The sequence below is a fragment of the Chamaea fasciata genome, unplaced genomic scaffold (assembly GCF_029207755.1).
Source record: "Chamaea fasciata isolate MVZ Bird 193981 ecotype frontalis unplaced genomic scaffold, bChaFas1.0.hap1 SCAF_15, whole genome shotgun sequence".
NCBI lineage: Eukaryota > Metazoa > Chordata > Aves > Passeriformes > Sylviidae > Chamaea > Chamaea fasciata.
The window spans coordinates 2,554,379-2,574,895 of NW_027094100.1; the positions used below are offsets into that span (position 1 = coordinate 2,554,379).

A 20,517-nucleotide genomic window follows, 5' to 3' on the forward strand; every position below is an offset into this window, starting at 1 on the left:
TTCTAGAATGTGATTTACAATACTACTTAATCATAGTCACTTCAATGACATTTACCATCATCACAAGGACTCCAAGATGATCCCAACACAACTGCCAAGATGAACACTTAGAACTTAATAAAATAAACAAACACCAGTACAATTCCGGGGAGACAAAGCAAAGTAAAACCAAAATGTAGATTGCAACACAATTAGATAAGCTAACCAATTAAGCTCAAAAACAAATTACAAGGCATACAGCACAGCGAACACTATTCAGCTCAGCAGAGCAGAGTGGGAGGAGAAAAATTCTTGGCCACCAATGGAAGCATTATGAAGGAGAAAAGCTTTTTGGCTAGCCAGAACTAAGCTGCACAGAGATTTTTGTCCTGCATGTATTTATATGGATGTTCACTTCCTTGCTGCACTCAGAACCTTTTGGAATATTCTACTTATTGGATATTAATTGAAACAGAAAATATTTGTGCAAATAGATGTGTTTGTGCTGCATGTGTATAAGAAGGGAAGAAAGAAGTAGCTGATAATACAGCAGTCTTCAAAGGCAGCTGTGAGATATCAAATGAACGTACCCAGTTTTTATTAAGTATGAAAATATTACATAATTGTGTTGAAGAAAAATCCATTAATAAGCTTTTACTGTGTTTCCATGGGCTTTCCATCTTGGACATAAGCAAAGCAAACATTCTTATAATACTAAGCCAATAAAATTTGGTTCCAGCTCAGCTACAGTGCTTACTGACTGTGGCTCTCTTTGGTCTCTAAGTTTCTCCAGGTGGGGTAGTGAATGATCACATAAAAATACCTGAGTGTTTGCTGAAATCAGAGACTTATAATTCCTTACATGTCCACTTTTCACCTATCGTGTTTGTCCATCACTGGCATCAGTGACTTCTGTCAATTATTTTCTTCTTCCTTCATTACCGAATTCCTCAGTATTCCCCATTTTCTTTTCCTTAATCCTTTTAGCTTTGTCTGAAATTTTCTCCTGCAGAACAAATCTGCCTTCTTAGCTGCTCCACTATCCTACAAGCTCTTTGGGAAAAGGAATCATACATAATTTCAAGTTCAGAGGCTGCAGCATGAATTCAGAAACATATGAAAGGACAATGTGATTCACATGCTCAAAGTTGCCTGTATGTTTCCTGGTGGTTTAATACAGAAGAAATGCTAAGGAATGGCTACATGAGATGCAACTATGAGGTGTATTTAACAGCATTAAACACATTTCTTAAAAAAATTTAAAGCATTTTTGTTGCCCCGTAGAGGCCCAACCATAATAAAAGGAAAGAAGGATGTGCTTCTAAATAACAGGAGAATCCCCACTTAAAATGATTCAGGACAAGATCTTTTGTAGATAAATTCTTTATAACCCTAAAGTCAATGCTGGAATCAGCAGAAGCCATTGAAACTTTAAGAACAATCTAAAGGTAATATTTTGAATATTCAAAGCTATATTCTTAAAGTCTGTTTTCTCAAGTGTTCCCAAGCAGCTCCTGGGCTCTATTTCAACTTTGCAAATATTCTCTTACAAAGAATGCAGAGGGTATGAGCACCAATTCCAGCCTGGTGCAGGAAAGGAGCAATCTGAGTGCTGCTAATCCTCCTGTTCAACCTACACCGTACCAGAGGGACAGGAACATATCCCTAAGCAGCAGTGAAATGTTACCCTGTTAAATGCCTTGTGTTGTATCACAGATTTAACAAGGCATCTGTTGCAGAATTCCAGAGTCCAGACCCTCCAGCCCCCTGTTCTTACTTGTAATCTCCAAAAGGATCCATGAGGATTGATGAGGGAAGCTGCAGAGCAGACATGATGGCTCCTCTTGCCTGAGTGCCCCGAGCCCCTTCTGGAGCCATGGCCACTAAACAATCTGAGAGAATTCAGCCTGTGACCCCTGCAGCCCTTGGCTCCTCTTTAAATTGCCAATTAGAAAGAGTTGCAGTGATGGATTTTGTGCTGGCTCTCCCTGTGTAACTGACACTGGATCAAAGCTACTATCTCATTTCATGCAGGCAAGCTAGCAGCTGATAGACAGCAAAGGCTGTCAGTCATTGTCAAAATAGGCTGCATGTCTATTTATTTATTCTGTAATTAACTGTAGGCAGAATTAATGGCACAAGTCCCTTTTTAGAGTGTAATGCAGTTCTATAAAACTAAGGAAAACAAGAGCAGGCAGGCAATCACTGCCCTGTACATAAAAATCATTGGAAGTCAACTGAGGACACGACCAGTTTGCAAGAAATGAAAATAGCCTGCTAATAAAATATAAGACTGGGAAAACGAGAAGAAAAATTATAACAAAGGCATTTTAAGGTACTGAGTAAGAGAGGTGGGAACTGCTGGAGGGGAACACTGCCAAAGACAGCCTTGTCTGTTCAAGTATCAAAATGATCCTTCCACCCACTGTGAGAGAAGATTTGAGTGACAAGCCAGGGCTGTGCTGCTGCTGCAGCACGCACAGAAGTTGGCACACATACACACATAAACACACAAAACCCAAAAACAAACCCACCCAGAAAGAGATACAAAGAGAGAAGCTGAACATGCTGAATTCTGTCAACTGCAAGAAAGGATGTGAGATATGTGTGGGTGACAAGTCAGGAATGCAGCATTTCGAGAGAAAAGCACACTTTTTCTTTTTCTTCTTCCTTCAACAGCACAGTGTAAGTGTAAGATGATACGTGCTATGATTATGAACATCTAAAATGCTTACCAACAGTTATTTCTTCTTTGATTTATCTTTTTTTCTCTATCTCACTTCTTCTCAGCTCTACCCTGCATTCTTGCTCTATCAAAGTGGAAAATACCATCATTCTACTTTCCATTAAGGTTCATAGTCTGGATTTTTTTTTTTTTAACTCATTTTCTTGCCTCACATTCAGGCTTTGACAAAATTTTTACACAAATTTTTCTATTTTTTCTGCATTACATCTCTAGGTCAGAATTCTGCCCTGGCTTCCAGTAAATAAAGTCTACATCAAATAAACACATTTTTCTCCACATTGTAAAATTCAGCCTTCTTCAGTCATGTTTATGTGCAACACTGCTTCAATAATCATATTGTTAATTTATAAATCTAACCTCCAGCTGTGTGGCTCTTCTTTCCCAGTCTTGTTTCAGGTCTTTTATCTGACGGAAGATGAGCTTCATGCTCTAACTTCATTTAACAACCCCCTTTACCCTGTACCGCTCACTGCTTGAATTCTGACTTTTACCTTTCTAGGACTTAGGAAAGGATGTTTTTGAAAGTCAAATTTTAGAACTGCTTCTTTTTTGAGCTGTTTCCTCTGCTTAGTCACAGGAAAGACCTCTGAAGGCCCCATTTGTCCTCCATTATCCGCAAGATGTTATCTGCCCCATCACCCCTCTATAAAACTGCCTTTACCACAGTGTTCCCCCCAGCTGACAACAGTCACACTGCTGGTGTGCTTATTACACTGCATTAGCACCATTTTTTCCTGCATCTTCCTATCTGTCGATTGGTTCTCGTTCATTCCCTTTAAACTTGTATTGAGGTGGTACATCCCTGGAGTCAGGTGCTGCTTTGATTTATTTGCTTTGCACGGAAAGGATTAACCACAATGGGTTGCCTTTAACTTATATTATTGCTCAGGACAATATCTTAATAACACCACAAACCTGGCATTTTTCCTACAGAGCTGTTCTTCAAACCCATCTGGTGATGGCATCACCATGTTTGACCCACGCTCCCTCACCTGTCTGATCCTCAGCCTCTTATTGCAGTTGCAGGGAGTCACTTTAAGAGTTCAGGACCCTTTCCCCAGTCTGACTGTGCCATGGGAGGCCCAAAGTGCTGCCTCACCTCAGCGCCCATCTCTTCTGTGAGGCCATGGCCATCAGCAGCACAGGCAAAGGAAAAGGGGATTCTGTGTCCCCTCACCTTTTCCTTCAGAGTCCAGGGAGCTTCTGTCTGCTTAAGCTATTTCCAGCTCCTAAAATTTCGAGCCAAGTTATGATGGCAAACAGTGTTTTCCCTGACTCTCAGAGAGAGGAAATATACACTCCTATACATTACCAGTGTGTGCTGGACATCATTCATTCCTGAGGGCCAGGAGCTCTGCAGCAATGAACCAAGCACTGAGTTATTCTGCAGGATGAACACCAAAATTTCGTGTTGACCCCATTGCAATCGCTCCCAGAACATTGGGAGCATTCTGGACAAGGCACAATGAGAGCAGTTTCAAGCAGTGTATTCAATGGATGAAAAAACATTACTTTATGCACTGTTGTCCAAGCAGGAAGCCTCTGAAAAGCCTCAGAGCGAGATGAGTCTCAAACAACTGAAATTAGATAACAACTGAAGAAATGCAAGAGTTGCTACTTCTAGCAATTATACCTTACTTACCTAGTGATTGACAGATTTTTACATTTTTTATAAAGAGATTAATAGCCCACACATAACAAAGAAAATGGCAATGCTGGGAACTCTTAACCATTGGTGGTGCAAACAGCAAATCCATCAGAATAAATTCAAAGAGAGACTACACTTTACAGCTTGGTAACTATTTCAAACTAAATAGGTGTTGCAAAAGAAATAAAAAGAAATTTAAAAAAACCTACCCTTCTTTTTATACTTATTAAAGTGGCGCCGTCCTTTGCCAGTAAGCCAAAAACAAACAGAATGAAAATAAAATAATGAAAAACCCACACAAAGAGAACAGGAAAAGAAATTGCGAATAACATAAATCTGAATAATTAGAGTTCTTAAAATTAGATTAAAAAGTCAACTGATCAAACATCACACAAATTTCTGGTTAAAAAAAAATCCCAAAGCCTTCATTTCATTTAGATTAAAATATTAAACATGTTTCTTGTTACATTGCATAATCAACTAAAAGTATCTGCTGAATGGCAACTTCATGGCAGCTGACATAAACTACTTGAATCCATTTTTGTCCTTCTTTCACAGATGGGACACCATCTCCTAGCAGGCCATGCTCATCATATCAATGCAGAAACCCGATGTGATGGTGCATTTTTCACCTTTCCAGATTATCTGAAGATGCTTAGGATGCAAATCCAAGTATTTTAAAATGCAAAATTAAAGGAGGCTCTGCTCCCAGTTGTAAAACAGTATTTGACAGTGTCTTTGGAAGTGGTTTTGTTAAAGGAGCGGAAGAGTTGCTTGCCCTTCAAATATCTTATGGCATGAAATGAAATTATAGCCAAGTCTGAGTCACTTCTAGGAACTCAACTCATTTTAACACTGAACTCCATTACCACATGGTGAAAGGCAGGATGAAGGATGCCTGCCTGCAGATTCACCACAGACCTTGAAAATCCAAACTATCATCAGACATAAACAGCAAGAATTCTAAGCAAGAAGGACTTCTTGATATATTCCAGTGGTTTTATCACAGAGGTTACAGAAAAATAGAGATGAATAGAAAAAGGTGCCAACACACCAAAAAATAGGATAATCACAGTTGCATGTCTGATTCTTTAATTGATCCTTGGCCAGAGCATCACTTTTCACCAATAACTCCTAGACATAATTGTGGACAAGAGGTTACTCACAGTGCAGTTCAATTCACAGCAAATCTTCCACTGGCTTTAACTGTACACACTTGCTTTATCATGACCCATCTCTGCATGGAATTATCCTTTGATTATCAGATTTTCTTTTTCTTTGTATGCCATATCTTATCCCCATGAGATCAAAAATGTATCATTACCTTTTTTGTATATCAGATGAAATTCTTTAACCTTAATAAGGTTACACTCCAAAGGGAATCTTGCCTAGGCAAGAATGGAGTAAATCTGCTGATACTGAATACCTGATAATAAGCTATTCCCACAGAACAAGAGTGAGAAATACCCCACACAGTGTTTGGCAGGAGTGTCGGAGAGGGTGAAGTTTGTTCCATTTCAATCAAGGCATGAAAGTGTGTTACAGCCTGTGAGTTGGGCCAAAAGTTCATCTCATTCCAATAATTTTCACAGTATTTTCTTGAAGCTAATGGATCTGAAGTCAAATCTGTGCTGTCTCTCAGGGCTTTCCTTCATTTTTATCTTTTAGAACCACGTGGATGGAGGGGTTCCTGTGCATAGCCTGCAAATGGTGTGCAGAGACTCCCCTGATGTCTCACCGCCTCTGATGGCCTCAGGGTCAGTCCTGGAACAGGGTACTTGTGGGATAAAGGATATATTTCCTATCTATCAGACCCGGGGTTCACACAAAGGGAAGCTCTCAGACTGCTGTTACTGCATGGACCAAGTTCTAAAAGCATCTGAGGAGCTTGTTCACACATTTCTCTGAGTCTTGCCTCAAGTTATTTTATGGTGGAGAAATGAGATATTGAAAGATGCACTGCTAGGGAAATAATAATTGAAAAAATGAAATTGAACAAAAACATTATACTTCCATACTTGTGACAGTTCAAATAGAAATTTAACCTTATGGTAGATTAAACATGTGTCCACACATGTAATGTGATGTAAAAGATGTAATTCTCTATCTCATTTTACCGTGCTTTACGCTGCATAGAATCCCAGTGTTGATTTTTGTGTCCTGAAACTGCTCTCACAGATGAAGAGCATTCAAGTAAGCAGAAAAGCCTGTGGCTGTGAGAACAGGCATGAACCAGGTGAGGCAAAAAGCCCTCACACTCAGCTCTGAGGGTGACACTGTGCAGCTGCTCCCGCACAGAAACACCAGTTCTGTCAACACACCCCTGTTCTCATTTTGTGTACCTTTTCAAACTTTGTTCTTTAGAAATACCACGATGTCTGACAAGAGAACAGTACAAGAGTTGAAGGAAGCTTCCATGAAACCATTTCTGCTTTTGAGGAGAAAGAGACAACACAGAAAGGACAAAGCAGGAAGCAGAGGGAATGCACTGAGGGGCAGGAGAAGCCTGACAAATACAGCTTGACAAGCACCCTATAAAAAAGCTATTTATCTGTCACAGCCTGAACGAAGTATTTTCTAGCACTAACACAGCATACAGTGCTACACAGAGGTTCAGTAGACAATGCAGGATTGCTCCACAACTCAAAATGCAAATGAGTTGATATAATGGCCATGTATGTGTGAAGGGTGGCAGTGAAGCACACAGTCACTGCATGCATACTTTCACAGGTTAACACCACAGAAATGCACAGAGCTGTCAGTCTGTATTTATAGCTCACATTATCACACCATTTACTTTGTGCAATACAGATATCTCCTCTCCAGATTTACCAGCTGTCTTAATTTCTCAGGTAATCAAACAACTATTTGAAGTGTTCTGTAAAATGAGCAGGGCGAGTGCTGAAATATCAGCCTTAGCTTTACAGGCCCTTGGGGTTTTTCTTTTTCTTTTTTTTTTTTTTTTTTTTTTTTTTTTTTTTTTTTGTACTGGGGCACCTTCAAGAGCCAAATGTGAAGAGAAAACCCAGAAATTACTCACTCCAGTACAACTACAGCAGCTACACAAGGAGTATTTCATAGACACACGGATATGCTACAGCAGTGACAGAGGTGGGGCGCAATGAACTCTCCCACGACTGCACCAGGGGTCTAAGAAGAAATGAGCACATTTCTAAGGCCCTTCAAGTAATTTCAAAAAGCTTTCAAACACCAGGCTTTCCCCCTTGGAACACTAACAACCCCCTGGATAATAATTGTAAGCATGATATTGATAGTGTGCTTATATCTCGCACAAACTAAGAAGGAAGAAAACTGTAAAATGTTCTGAGCGTGCTCAGGAGCAGAGGGGAATACAACCAAGCCACTGAATTTAGACAGCATTTCTGCTACTGGCTGGACAAACTAAAAAGGTCCTCCTTGAATCCTTTCCCTAAGACTGCCATCCAAAACTCTCAGAAAAACTTACTGCCAATCTGTAGATGTCATTTGGATTTCTACTTAATCCTTGATGATAATGTATTTCCCAGTTTTAGTTGTTAAAATTTACAATTGATATTACAGAAAATGTTTTATTTTCTGATTATAATTCTGATAAAATTTTAAGATTTTATCAGGTCCTACCTATTTTTCTACAAAAGGCAAAGTTCCTTTGGTCAAAGGTCTTGCATTTTATATGCAAGAAAGATACTTTCTACTAGAAGTAAGGCTCAGACAAGCCGGAATATGTGCTACACTCTATCAATGAAGACAATAAGTCTTTTCTCGCAGATCAGATAATGATTATCAGAAAGCATTGATAATTCATCCATTTTTCCAGAAAATGAGTATTTTCTGCCATTTCTGCCTACTACCTTTGCCACAAAAAAAAAAAAAAAAAGCTGCAGCTATGCAAGCTCATTGGAAATGTGGCAAAACTTCCCCTTGATCGTATTTAACTTGAGATCTAAGAATAAAAGAAGCAAATTGTTCTATTTGAATGTAGCTCAGACCCAAGGTAGCTAGCAGGCACTGTGGATCACAGACACACGCTGTGGTTGTTTGTAAATATAGGGAAAATGATACCTTTAGCACAATCTGCTCCATGAAATCCTGGAAAACAGTGGCAGACACCTGATACACACTCGCCATTCCCATGGCAGTGACGTGGGCAGTCTTGCACCGAGTCTGAAATTAAAAGCATCACAGGCACATTAATTAGTTGGTTCCTACTTAGGCTACAGATCTTTTTTGTTTAATTTTTCTCCATTTTTATTTGTCCTCAATACTTTGAAGCACCAGCCCTGACAATATTAACACCACAAGGTCCAGGTGCAGCAAAATGCACCAAGTCTCATGACAGCAGGAGGAGTATGTGTAGAGATCTAGTGACATCCTGAAGTCACATAGGAAGTTCTGGGCTTTATTAGAACCCAAAGTGTTCTTATAGTGCTTAAAACCTAGAGTTCCAAAAATAGGCAGGGCCTCTTAAGACCTCTACAGCCATGTTTGGGTTTATATTGTGTAGCAAACACAACGCTTCCTCCTCAAGAAAATCAACACTCTCCCTTTCGCAATGAGACTTTGTTCTCGCTCACCCACTCTCCCATGGGAAACTGATTATCCCAAGGACTGTGTCTTCTTTTCCTTCTACAGGCATTTAAAGCCTCATTAATTAAGCTGACAAAAATATCTCCTGAACATGACAAAGAGAACCTCAATTGCTCTGGCAAACCTAATTGATCCTTAAAAAAAAAAAAAAGAATTAAAAAGGTGCAAGTGGCTGTGCAAGAGGATGAAGAAGAGTTCTGTAAAAACAGAGGACAAAGTTCAATATCAGAGTTTGAGTGACTGACTGACAGATAACTTCAATAATACCAGAAAAGCAGACACATGAGCCTGATAACATTTCAGCTGTGCCAAAATACTTATTTTCCAAAATTTCTGTTATCATTTGGGAAAAGCATACACTACTTTGCATAATAACAATCTAAAAATAAAATTCCATTTCTGAAATTAATTCTTAAAATGATTTTAATTTGAAAGCTGTTGGATTTCAGTGGAACATATTTTCAGCAGTGAATTATTGGAAAAAAAATCCAATTGGAGTATTACTCTTCACTATCCTCACTCCCTGTTGTTGTGGGACCCGTGGTTCCAAACTAAATTATTCTGTCAGCCCCAAACCAAGCTGCTGTACAACACAGAAAAGAAAACTTGGATTTGGAACTAGCAGAACTATAGAGAGTATTTTTATTTGTCAAATTAAACTGCAAAGAAGAAAAGGATTCAAGTAGAACTTTAAATCTAATTTCACAGTTGCAGGACACCAAATACAAAATGTCTAAAGCAAATTTGCAAAGACATGTCATTAGCTTGGCCTCTTGAAATGATTCATGTAAAGAATGAAAAGAAAAATTGAAATGTAATGCTCAAAGATATCAATTTGTCTAATGAAGAAGCTTGTTTATAGATTTATTCATTATTTTGCTTCATGGCACACAAAAGCATTTTCCATGTATTCAAAATCACAGCAAATTTAGTATTGTCTGGGAGTTAACATAATTTTTGTTATTCTTCCTCCTCTTCCACACCAGAGAGATGTTCAGCTGCCTCAGAGCCTTTCATTTTGAAGCATCTGATACAAGGTGTGTGTGTGTAGAACCAGATAAAACACTATATTTTTCTCCAGATTTCATTTCAATTACTATCATTGCTCTATCAAGTAGCCTATCCGGCTATTACACCTTTGATGCTCTTGAAAGCTATAGCCTTGACCAGGCAACTCTTTAAAGGGCAGCTTATAATATCCTAAGGTTTTCTAAGCACAACAGGGACATAACAAGATGTAGTCACAATTGTTCTTGTTTTTAGAGAAGTGGAAAAAGCCTTTTCTGGGGAAATATGCAGAAAAAAAGAATATATATATATATATATATATATATATATATATGTATTTGTATTTGTATTTGTATTTGTATTTATATTTATTAACATTCATAGAAATGTGTTTTTTCATCTTAATTCAGGGTAACAGTAACAATGATGTTTGTACCTAATGACAGTATTGATTATTTGCCTGCACCCTGTGAGACTTAGGCCAACAAACTGAATGTTATACTAATGTAAAAGGAAAAAAAAACCAACCCAAGCTGCATATTGTTAATAAGGCAAGACTAGAAAACACCTCTGACTATTTTTCATCAAATCTAAAACCTCATTTTTACTTTTTACAGTTTCCCTAAGCTAAGAGGAATTACAGATTTATACAACACAATGCATTTAAGACTTCACCAGCCAGGACAGAATATCACACATGATACCTCAGAATTTTTTATGCCACTGTGGAAAGACAGTCAGCAAAGTTCATTAAGAGCTTCAAAGGTCAACAAATCTAATAAAGCTTGGAGAATTTAGACTCAGTTTGATTTTCAACTGAATGTAATCCTATTCTAACAAAACTGCAGCTGGAAATTCTTCCACCATGTTGAGGAGATGATTCACTATTAGGTGAGTCATAAGCTGTAAAACAATATACAGCTAATTAACTGGCTCAATTAATCTCTAGGGTGGCTGCAAACAATAATCTCATTTGCAGGTATCTGTTTCTTGAGCTGTCTTTCCACTAAGATTAAACAGCTCTCCCATTGGATACTATTCCACCTGAGTGTAAAGAAGCTTCTTCAGAGAAGCAAATAACAAGTATCAAAATGACAGAGATAAGGGAGAGGAATATCAGCTGGGGAGTGCTTCAAGCCACACTGAACTTTTCTGAGCCTTGTTTTCCAAAACTAAACCCGAGATCCATGGGAATGCTAAAATATTAAGAGAGAAATGAGTGAATTAAAGCCAGCCCATCCCATTCCTGACTCTTTGCCAGAGTAGTGTTGAGGGAAAAAAAATTGCACAGCATAAAGACAAATACTGAGGACTGCAGGAAAATATTACAACTTTGGGAAAGAGAGGGTATAAACAGAAAGGGAAAATGCCCAGTTATTGGAAACACCTACCCAAAATGACTGTGCTGAAGGAGACCACCTCCTTGTCCTTGCCATCATTGTAGAAGGCCAGGTGCCACAGACCCACATCCAGGAACTGAACGAACACGGCCTCGTTCTGCACGAGGGTCTGGATGCTGCGGCGCTCCCGAGGGGACTCCACCACACTCCACTTCTCTTTGCCATCCAAACGTTCCATGAAGTCATACTGCAGGGAGGAAAAAAAAACCAAAACCGAGGGGAAAAAAAAAAAAAAAAAAAGAGAACACAAACAAAACCCCAAAGAAACAGACCTGAATACGGAATGTTTCAGCTCAAAATCTGACCCTATTTTCTCCTCTACCTTGTTATATTTCTGTAAGAAATGTGAAACTAACATTTACTACTGACCATGGAACATAAATAGATTCTGTGTCTTTTATTCTTTCTTAAACAGTGACCTAGAACTATGCATCTTTCCTCTGCATAGGTGATCATAAAATGTACGAATTGACAGGATGGTTTTTGAGATACAGTTTGAAATCTATTATTTGACCCATTAATTTTAGGTTCCTACACAGCTTTCAGAGACCCAGGAGACCCACACCCTTTCCTAAGCCATCACCTGCAATAAATTGTTTTTGCAACAGGAACTGACATCTGAGGTGTAACTCCAGACATATTGAATGGAACCCCCCAGAATGTGAAACAGGAATAGCACAGACAGGAAATGTGTTTGCAACTCATCACCAGATAAAAATACACTGCACAAGTTTTACATCACAGAGTAAAAGTTGCTTACCTGAGGTTGTATGAGGAACAATCAGGGCAAGTGTGATACAAAAACCAGAGGGAGCATGGAAAGGAATAACACAAATAAGGGAATTGAACTTATATTAAGGAAAACTGAGAATTTCTGTTTGGATGGCTTCCAAATAAGGTAGAACATTGCATTAATCTTTGGAAAAGGGATCAAACAGAGCAAGTGATTATTTAGAGCATAAGAGCGATGGCACCATTAATGGCATGAAACTAAAAAAAGAAAGAAAGAAATTTAAGATGAATGTCAGATAAGCTTCCCATCTATTAAGCTCAGTAAATAGCCTCCCAATGGAGATGCCACAATTAAACAGGACTGGAAGAAATATTGGTTAGTCTGCAACAGGGAATAACTCTGCATAACAAAGCAGCTGAGCTAGCTGTCCTAATAGACTTTTTTTTTCTGTCTTTAATGTCTGTGATTCTGGAGCTCTCAAGCTCAACTGAGTAGATCTCATAGCCCCTATCTAAGGGAAGCCCTTAAGAAACACCAAAAACAATATATCCAATCTTTTGATAGCTGTATAACAAGTCCCCTATGAAAACACATCTTGTTTTAGACACATTTATCTGTGTAGGAGTAGATAGAGATAGATAGACACGTCTAAAGAAAGATGTATGTGTTCAATAAAATACAGTAATAGTATGTGCTTGCTTTCCAGTAGCTTCATTACATTTCCCTCCGTTATCTCTAACACTTCCAGGCTGTGCCCACAACAGCCATGAGAAAACATCCACCTTCCCCTGCTTTCAGTTTAAACAGAAAACTGTAACCTTCGCTCCTAAACAGAATAAACATCCAGAGAAGGCTGTCCTGCACACTGTATTCCATTCATTAACTGTGAGCCCTAGTAAATTTGTCACGAAATGCAGTAAAATAATGAAGATTCTCCCTCCTTGTGGAAGAAACAGATAATTTTTACACTCTAGTGCCATCATATCTCTCCAAAACTGGGGTATAAAACCTCACCTTTCTAGCTGAAAACCTCTTATGTACCAGCATTATAGAGCCCTGGTATGCTCAGGCTTACAACAAAGGGAAATGTCTGGAACAACTATTGTCTTCCTAGTAAACATGTGGAACTGACACTGACCTGCAGCCTTTCCACAAAGGAAATCCATGGCAGGGAGGAATTTGAGCCCTATCTACTAATATTGAGAACCATCATCACAATAAGTGCATTATTCACTCTATCTATTATTCTATGCTTTTAAACGAGGGACAAGGTAAGAGAAGTGGAATGAAAAGTTTCACTCAATATCAGATTGCCCTCCACTTGAGCCTTTTTCCACATCTGATTTTTATGGGGAAAGGTGAATCAGATAAATTAGCAAAATTCAGGCAAAGCATGCCAAAGATGTAGAGAATTCTGGCATGCCAGTAACTTTCAGCATATGTGAGGTGCCAAACACACATACATCTATCTCTGAAATCAATGGCATTTGGAAAGATTGCTAAAGCCCATTGTCTAACAGTCAGAGGTTAAGGACAGACTCATCACCTCCTTGGGAAATGTTATTACTTGGGCAACATCTTGGGAAAAAGAAATTATGCTCTTCAGAGCAATTGTTCACAAAGGGTCAACTAAGGAAGCAGCAATAAAAGCTGACATTTCTCACTGGCAACATGCTGTTCGTCTCTGCTTGTGCTGGCAGGTTCCTCTGCCTCCCTCTGTTTGATGCTGATTCTACCTCATATAGTGGAGAAGGCTCAGCAGTTGGCCAGATCGAAGGGGAAGAGTTTTCAGCCTGAAACTGCTTGAAGCAGTTTTAGCTGCAGAATCTCTTTTCACGATGATGGCGTGTGACCCAGTGAGAGCAGATCCCTTGGCACAATGATTTGAGCTTTAGTACAGTTAACACTGGTGTCGCCCCCCTTTAATCGAACTATGACAAATAATCTAATACCCAGCCAAAAGCAAAATGACCAAATCTGGACAACTCTGCGAATGCTGAATATCGGTGCAAAGTGATACAGAAAACAATAATACATTTTTATCCCTCTTAGGATTTCTCAGGACTGAGGGGAAAAAAAAAGAAGAAAGTTAATGCATCTGCTGGTGGTTCCCTGGGTGTATTAATCCTAATATGCCAGTAAGGACTAGGTAGATGTGTCCCAAAATAGAAAATCCCTGACTGAAGGGTCACCAAGATGACACATAAGCAGATAAGATTTCTTCACATGCTTGGTTGAATCATCATTTTGCTTTTCATGGCCCGGTTGATTTTCTGATTTACCACCCTTGCATGATTAATTACTTCTACATAATGTTGTGCTGAAGATATCACTCTTGCTTTAAAGCTACTTATTGGCATATATGAATAGATTAGAAGATCCATCTAGGAAAAGGAGGCAAGTAATTTCATGATCATTAAAAAGCAACTGTGAAATTCTTAATGTAACACGCACAACTGCTAAGGAAGAGGCCACTAAATCACACGAATTAGGGAATGGACATGTCAAACCAAATTAAATCTCTGAAGTAATTTGCAAGTTTCACTGACTTTTGGCTTTTCTGTTTTCTTTTTTTATGACTCTTCGTATTTCATGGCTGCATACTGAAAATCACATAAAAATGGCTAAAACAGCTCAGGAACAACATGCAGCAGAAATCCCAAATGACTACATCATCAGAGTTCAATTTTGCAGCAGGGAGTACTTACTATGATTAAAGCTCAATATAAGCAAGTGACTTGCCAGCCTACATCTCTAAACAAATTCCAAATTCACTCTCTCGGTGAGTTTGTTTATTTTTACACACCGAAATCCTACTGCTTACTTTTATTTACAAACCTAAAATCTCATGCTAAGTTCTTTCCGGGCAATTTGTTTTTATAATTTCCCCATTCAAGGCTTTCTACCCTCTGATGCATTTTATTCATAGGCTAATAAAGACTTTATTTTTCCTGTAACCATGGGGGAGACAACAAAACAGTTTGGGAACTTTACACCTAGGGTTGTGACTCCTCCACTGCCCAGACCCACCGAGCTCAGTCACACTCAGGGGAAGGGAGTTACTCGTGACCACTGCAAAGCAGAGAGAGGACTCAGGACTAGAAATGCAGAGAGCCACCATGATATTCAGAGATTTTCTTAGATTTGAAACAATTTGCATGCCTCCACAAAATGCCTAGGAGTTTTTGAGATGAAAAATTGAAAAGGAAGATGTGTTAGCGCTCTTATCTCAGTAAGTAGTGTTCAACAGGAGAAGGGGAGCACGCTTGGCATGGTGGGGAGCATTTGCCTTTATGCAAAGCCCTGTAGAATCTAAGCAGCCAGGAAAACATATGGCAGGGAAACTTGTTTGCAAAGCGCTCTAAAATTAGTTCCTCATAAAATCCAGTTGGTAATTATTCATTAAAATACAGCCACGAAACATCTGACACCCACGATGGCAGCCAACCAACCGGTTTGTTCCCACATTTGGATGTGTCACAGGCCAACCTGCTCAGGCCACCAGGCGACTCTGAGGTGCTCAGAGCACCTAAAACTGTTTGAGCACCTGCTAAAAACCAAGGGAACACTGATGCTCCCCTGCTCTCCAAGTTGTTTTTTTTTATTCAAATAAAGCCATTCCCTGTTCTGAATGAAAACAGTTTTCATTTTGACATGAGAAATTTATAAGTACAAACCATGCTGCTGGAAACGAAAACAATCCAGCTCCACGCACTGCCTTCGCCAGACATTCCAGTGAAGTTCCTCTCAGGTTCCCTCATTTCATGCATCATTTGGAACGTGCTACCACATGTAGCAACACCATAATTGCTGTAAGCTCTGCAGAGTCACTTCATGCATTATTTGACATTTACAGTTGGTTTTCTATACATTATCAGTTCTATTAATATGACTCTCTTCTGCTAAATTCCTACCATACAAGCCTGCAGCGTGCATTTTGTTATTTCTGCATAGCACTACACAGGTTGGAGGGATCTTGCCCAAAAGCACAGCATTCCTGTTTGTACTCTGCTTGCCACTCAAAACTGCCTTTTTGCCTCTCCTCCAGAGCTCCACTCCCCATGCCCACGGCACACAGGCTGCATCCAGACAACTCCACAGCTACAGCAGTCTGTCTGACTAAACCAGGCGTTTGGAATATTTGCTAAACAGTAATACTGAGAAGGTTAAATCTCAGCAGGGCTCTCAGACAGGAACTGCATCTTGTTGTCTCAGGTTAATCATGTACCTAATTTGCTGATTATTGACTTGCTCCCACAAAGGATTTTACTCAGCTTGACATATGAGCACTGATCAGTGATGAACTGTCAAGCTGTTCACTGCTTTAGAGCTCATGTCCCTAACCTACAGAAACAAGGATTTTAAATTTCAGTTTTAAAATATCATCTGGTGTCAACTTCAGACTGTTTTCATTCATACAGAAGTATTGTGCTCCTTTCTGTCAGAACAAGGCTTCTTTTCACTAAGTCAGGTCTGTAACAGCTTGCCTTTCTTGCTCTAAAATAATTTCTCTTGGTAGTAGCTTGACTGCATTTTGATTGCTGGGCAAAAATGTCATGGAATCTCCAGCTGTAGCACCCTGTTAACAAGCACCAGGACCCTTCCTGGTGTGGGAGGGAATGTGGGAAAGTTGATGCTGGTTTATATTGCAGATTCAGACCAGATCTATGCTAGTTTGTTTACAGCAGATTTCATTAACCCCACTTATGGAAGAGGTTTAGAACTGCTTCCTCTGAAGACTGGAAAACAGATCCCCTGAGGAGGAATCCAGCTCAAGAGGAAACACAGATGATGTTTCTCATTATTTAATTTAACAGAAAGGTCACAAAATTTCTATTCTATCCATGCGAGGTGGAGTGAAAGGAAAAAACTCTGCCTGATCACAGCCTTCTCAGATGAGAATATCATAATGAAACCTAGAACAAACACATCTGATCATACTGCAATATAAAGCTCATCCTGAATTAAAAAAAAAAAAAAAAAAAGTACTATGAGCTACTTCCAACTGGATTTCTTGTAAAAGATACAGGCATACCTCCCTCATGTCTTAGTCAAAAAATTAAAATTAACCTGTATTTATAGCAAACTTTGATGATTGCTTTGGAGCTTTGGTTGCCCTAAGTAATTTTCATTTAATGATTTATACTTTTACTTGTTTTCCTCAACTAAATTGCCATTTTATTCATGATAGGATAGGGAAAGTGAGCACTAAAATTCTGAATTAAATGAGACATGTGCAATGAATTATGCCATTACCTCACTGGAGCAGCTGAAGATCCACAGACATAATTTCACCCTCAAGACAGCATATTGAATGAAGCCTTACAGCCAAAATCAAAACACTCTCAAGAAAGGCTTCCACCCTGGAACATATTCTCTGAAGATATATGTTTTGTGTTGCCTGGATGGCTGGAAATGACTGAAAATCACTCACCAGCCCTCTGCAATTTCCCATTTTTTTTTTTAGTCTTTGTATCAAAATTCAGAACGCCATATGCTATCCTGGAAAACTGACCACGTGTCCTCCCCTCCTTGGGCTGTGGACTGCTGATCCTCATTTCTTACCAAACATACCCATTCAGTAACTCACAGAACATTGGATAACAGTTTACCACAGTAAATCGATGAATTTTGCACAGCCAAAGCTCCCTCTGCACAAATTCTTAGAAGCAGAGGTAATAAACCCATGTCAACCTCCTCACTCCTTTTTACGCCCTAGTCTAATCAAAGATTTTGGTCCTCAACTCATCATTTTTGTCTCACAGATAACTAGATAGTTTTATCCCAGTTCATGCCAAGATTATATCAGAGATTTAAAACACTGTTTGAGAGGCAAGGATATAATTATTTCTTTTATAAATATATTGTTGAAGTCTGTGACAACCAAAAAATGTTAAGATGAGGGTGGTTCAGTTAAATATCACAAATGAAGGGATTCAGGAAATCCCTAAACCTGAATTCTGTAAACTGCAACACAAATCTAAGAAAGATGACCTAGATTTTGCTTTCTGACATTCAAAGCCAACAAACACATTGATAAAGTACCTGGGCATGTGATGGTGGGAGTCCTCTTCTTATATAAACACCAAAAAGAGCATCCTTCCCTAAGGATATGTTGAACTTCAGGAACTGTGGCTGGCTGATATGGATCTGAGACCTCCAAAAAACTCCGGGGGGCACCTCCTGGGTGACCCTGTGGCCAACTTCTGTTTCTCCACTATCTATGCTGCTATTCCTAGTGACCCATGGTCCTACAAAACAAAAGCAAATATAAATCAAATGAGATAACGGGTTTTAATCCAGGTAGTTTTATTCATTCAAGATGAACATCTGTGATGGTGACACCTCTTAAATCAAACTGCAACTTTCTCATTCTGATGCAATCTGCCTGCTGTTTTATTCAGTATGTAAGAATTTGGCCCTTATATTTGAAGCAAGAACTCTGCAAACCCTTTTTTCTGGGGAGCATCAGCAATCTTCTCATCCCTCAAACCCTTTAATTCTGCGATTGCTCCTCACTGATCAAACAGCAACAGCAGAGAGTCAATTAAGCACACGTGAAACTCCCTGTGCTCTTTTGAGTTGCATCTTGTACACAACTGGGGTATAAAAAATTCCCAGAAAGGTGAGCTGAAGGGTAACTTCAATCTAAATGAACTGATTACAAATTTTTATTACCACTGTTTTCTTCACTAAAGTAGTCCAATAGACTTTAGGTCACAGACAAGAGAGTTGACAGAAGAAATGAAATGCACACAAAAGGGTTTAGAGGACAATTTCTGTACTCTAACGCGCATCTTCTCCTCGAAACTGAGTTAGCACAACTCAGTGCAGTGCCTTTGAAGTTCTCTCTGCCTGCAGCAGGGTCTATCTACAAGTCTTTTCCCCTTGTGCTGTGGTTAGTTAAAATCCATCATTTGTTGGTTTTTCAGCATGCATTATTGAAGACAAGATACAAGACCTTTCTGGTTGACTGCTCTGGCTTTCAGCCCATGAAATAGTCAACTCCTAAAATATGGTGCAAATCCCTTCTGTTCTCAACTGAACAGGTTCTGAGGCTACACATATTTTAAACATGGAGTGCAGAACATGGAATTAGCAGTGTTTTTAAGCTACAATATGCAGCAACGTTTGAGTCTGTATTCCTAAACAACATGGTGAGAAATCCATTTAAAAATTCTTAAAACAGGCACTATAATAAACCAGAAAACCACAGAAATTATCTGTTAACAATCACAGAAATTTAAAGGTATCACTAATCCCACTATTACCACAGACTGGATGGCAGTGATACCTCTGATACAACCTGAGAGCATTTGTGAAAAGCTCAGTGTTTACTTCATGGGGGTTTTTCTGCCGTGGTGGAAAGCTATTTTCAATAAACGGCAAGTTACTTCTGAAATATATTCCAGCACTATATGAATGTAATGGGATGGCACAGAACAACATATAATTCCAGCAGGTAAGTACATAACAGCTTTTCTGCCTTGACTATCTTTAATTGAAAGAGCTGCAAAAGCAGGGTTTCAATTATAGATTCTAAATTATCTGTGTTAGCAGCACTTACACTTGTACATAACGAAACAGATACTATGTTGGCAATGTTTTGAAATGGTAAAAGAATGCTCTGAATACCAACTGCTATACAGTTCTTGGCAACTTGGGGTTTTTTTTCATTTCCTATGTTAATGGGTCTACAATAACATCACAGCACTAACAAAGAAAGAAAAAGCAGAAGAAGCTGAAACCAGAGGCTGCAAAGAAAGGAAAAATGGCTGAGAGTGTCAAGCAATGTGTCCTTAGAGCCACCAGAAGCACAGAGAGCAACCAGATCCAACCACGTCCTGCTTCATGGAAACTGCAGGACTTCATTTCTGATGGATTACTGCAGCGGAGGATATCTCAAGGTTCCTATCTCAATGAAGGCAGGCACCATCTCACTAGAATTTTAATTAGTTCTTACCCACCCATGTGGAGTGGAAAATCAGGGGCAGAGAACTCACCAAAAATCACCTATGACATGTTAGGCTGGAATCACTGGCAGAGCTGGGAAGTCAGCAGACGACTGCAGGCACCTTCACCACCTTTGAGATCGTTACATTCACAATTCCAACATACAGTAATAAATGATGAATATTTTTTCAATACTCTTAAAAAGCGTGCTGTAAATACTTTCTTTGGAAGCAGGCTGAGCATTCTTTAATGAACATCAACTGCATCTAACCTGCAAAAGGGTCCTTGTCACACTCTAAAGAACATTGTTCTTCAGGAGCAATATATCCACAGCCAACCAGTCAAAGAAAAAGCTATATCCAGGAATTGTTATTATTATCCAGTGCAGCAAATGTATGGAGCATGTGAATGATAAGGCCACAAAGGTCTCTGCTGGCAGTTACAGTTTCACTGGCTATAAAGC

General features: G+C 39.2%; 1 protein-coding gene across 7 annotated transcripts in view; it reads right to left on the reverse strand.

Annotated features, from left to right (window-relative positions):
• TENM2 (teneurin transmembrane protein 2) overlaps positions 1–20,517 on the reverse strand; it is a 615,717-nt gene that overhangs the window by 94,029 nt on the left and 501,171 nt on the right. For 5 of the 7 annotated variants that reach the window (XM_066196980.1, XM_066196978.1, XM_066196985.1 and 2 more), the window contains 4 exons: positions 18,147–18,352; positions 11,360–11,555; positions 8,436–8,537; positions 4,583–4,615 (listed from right to left, as the gene is read on the reverse strand). In XM_066196980.1, coding sequence (XP_066053077.1) covers positions 4,583–4,615; positions 8,436–8,537; positions 11,360–11,555; positions 18,147–18,352 — 537 coding nt within the window. The remainder of the gene's footprint in view (positions 1–4,582; positions 4,616–8,435; positions 8,538–11,359; positions 11,556–18,146; positions 18,353–20,517) is intronic. The other 2 variants (XM_066196982.1, XM_066196981.1) reach the window with 1 other exon arrangement.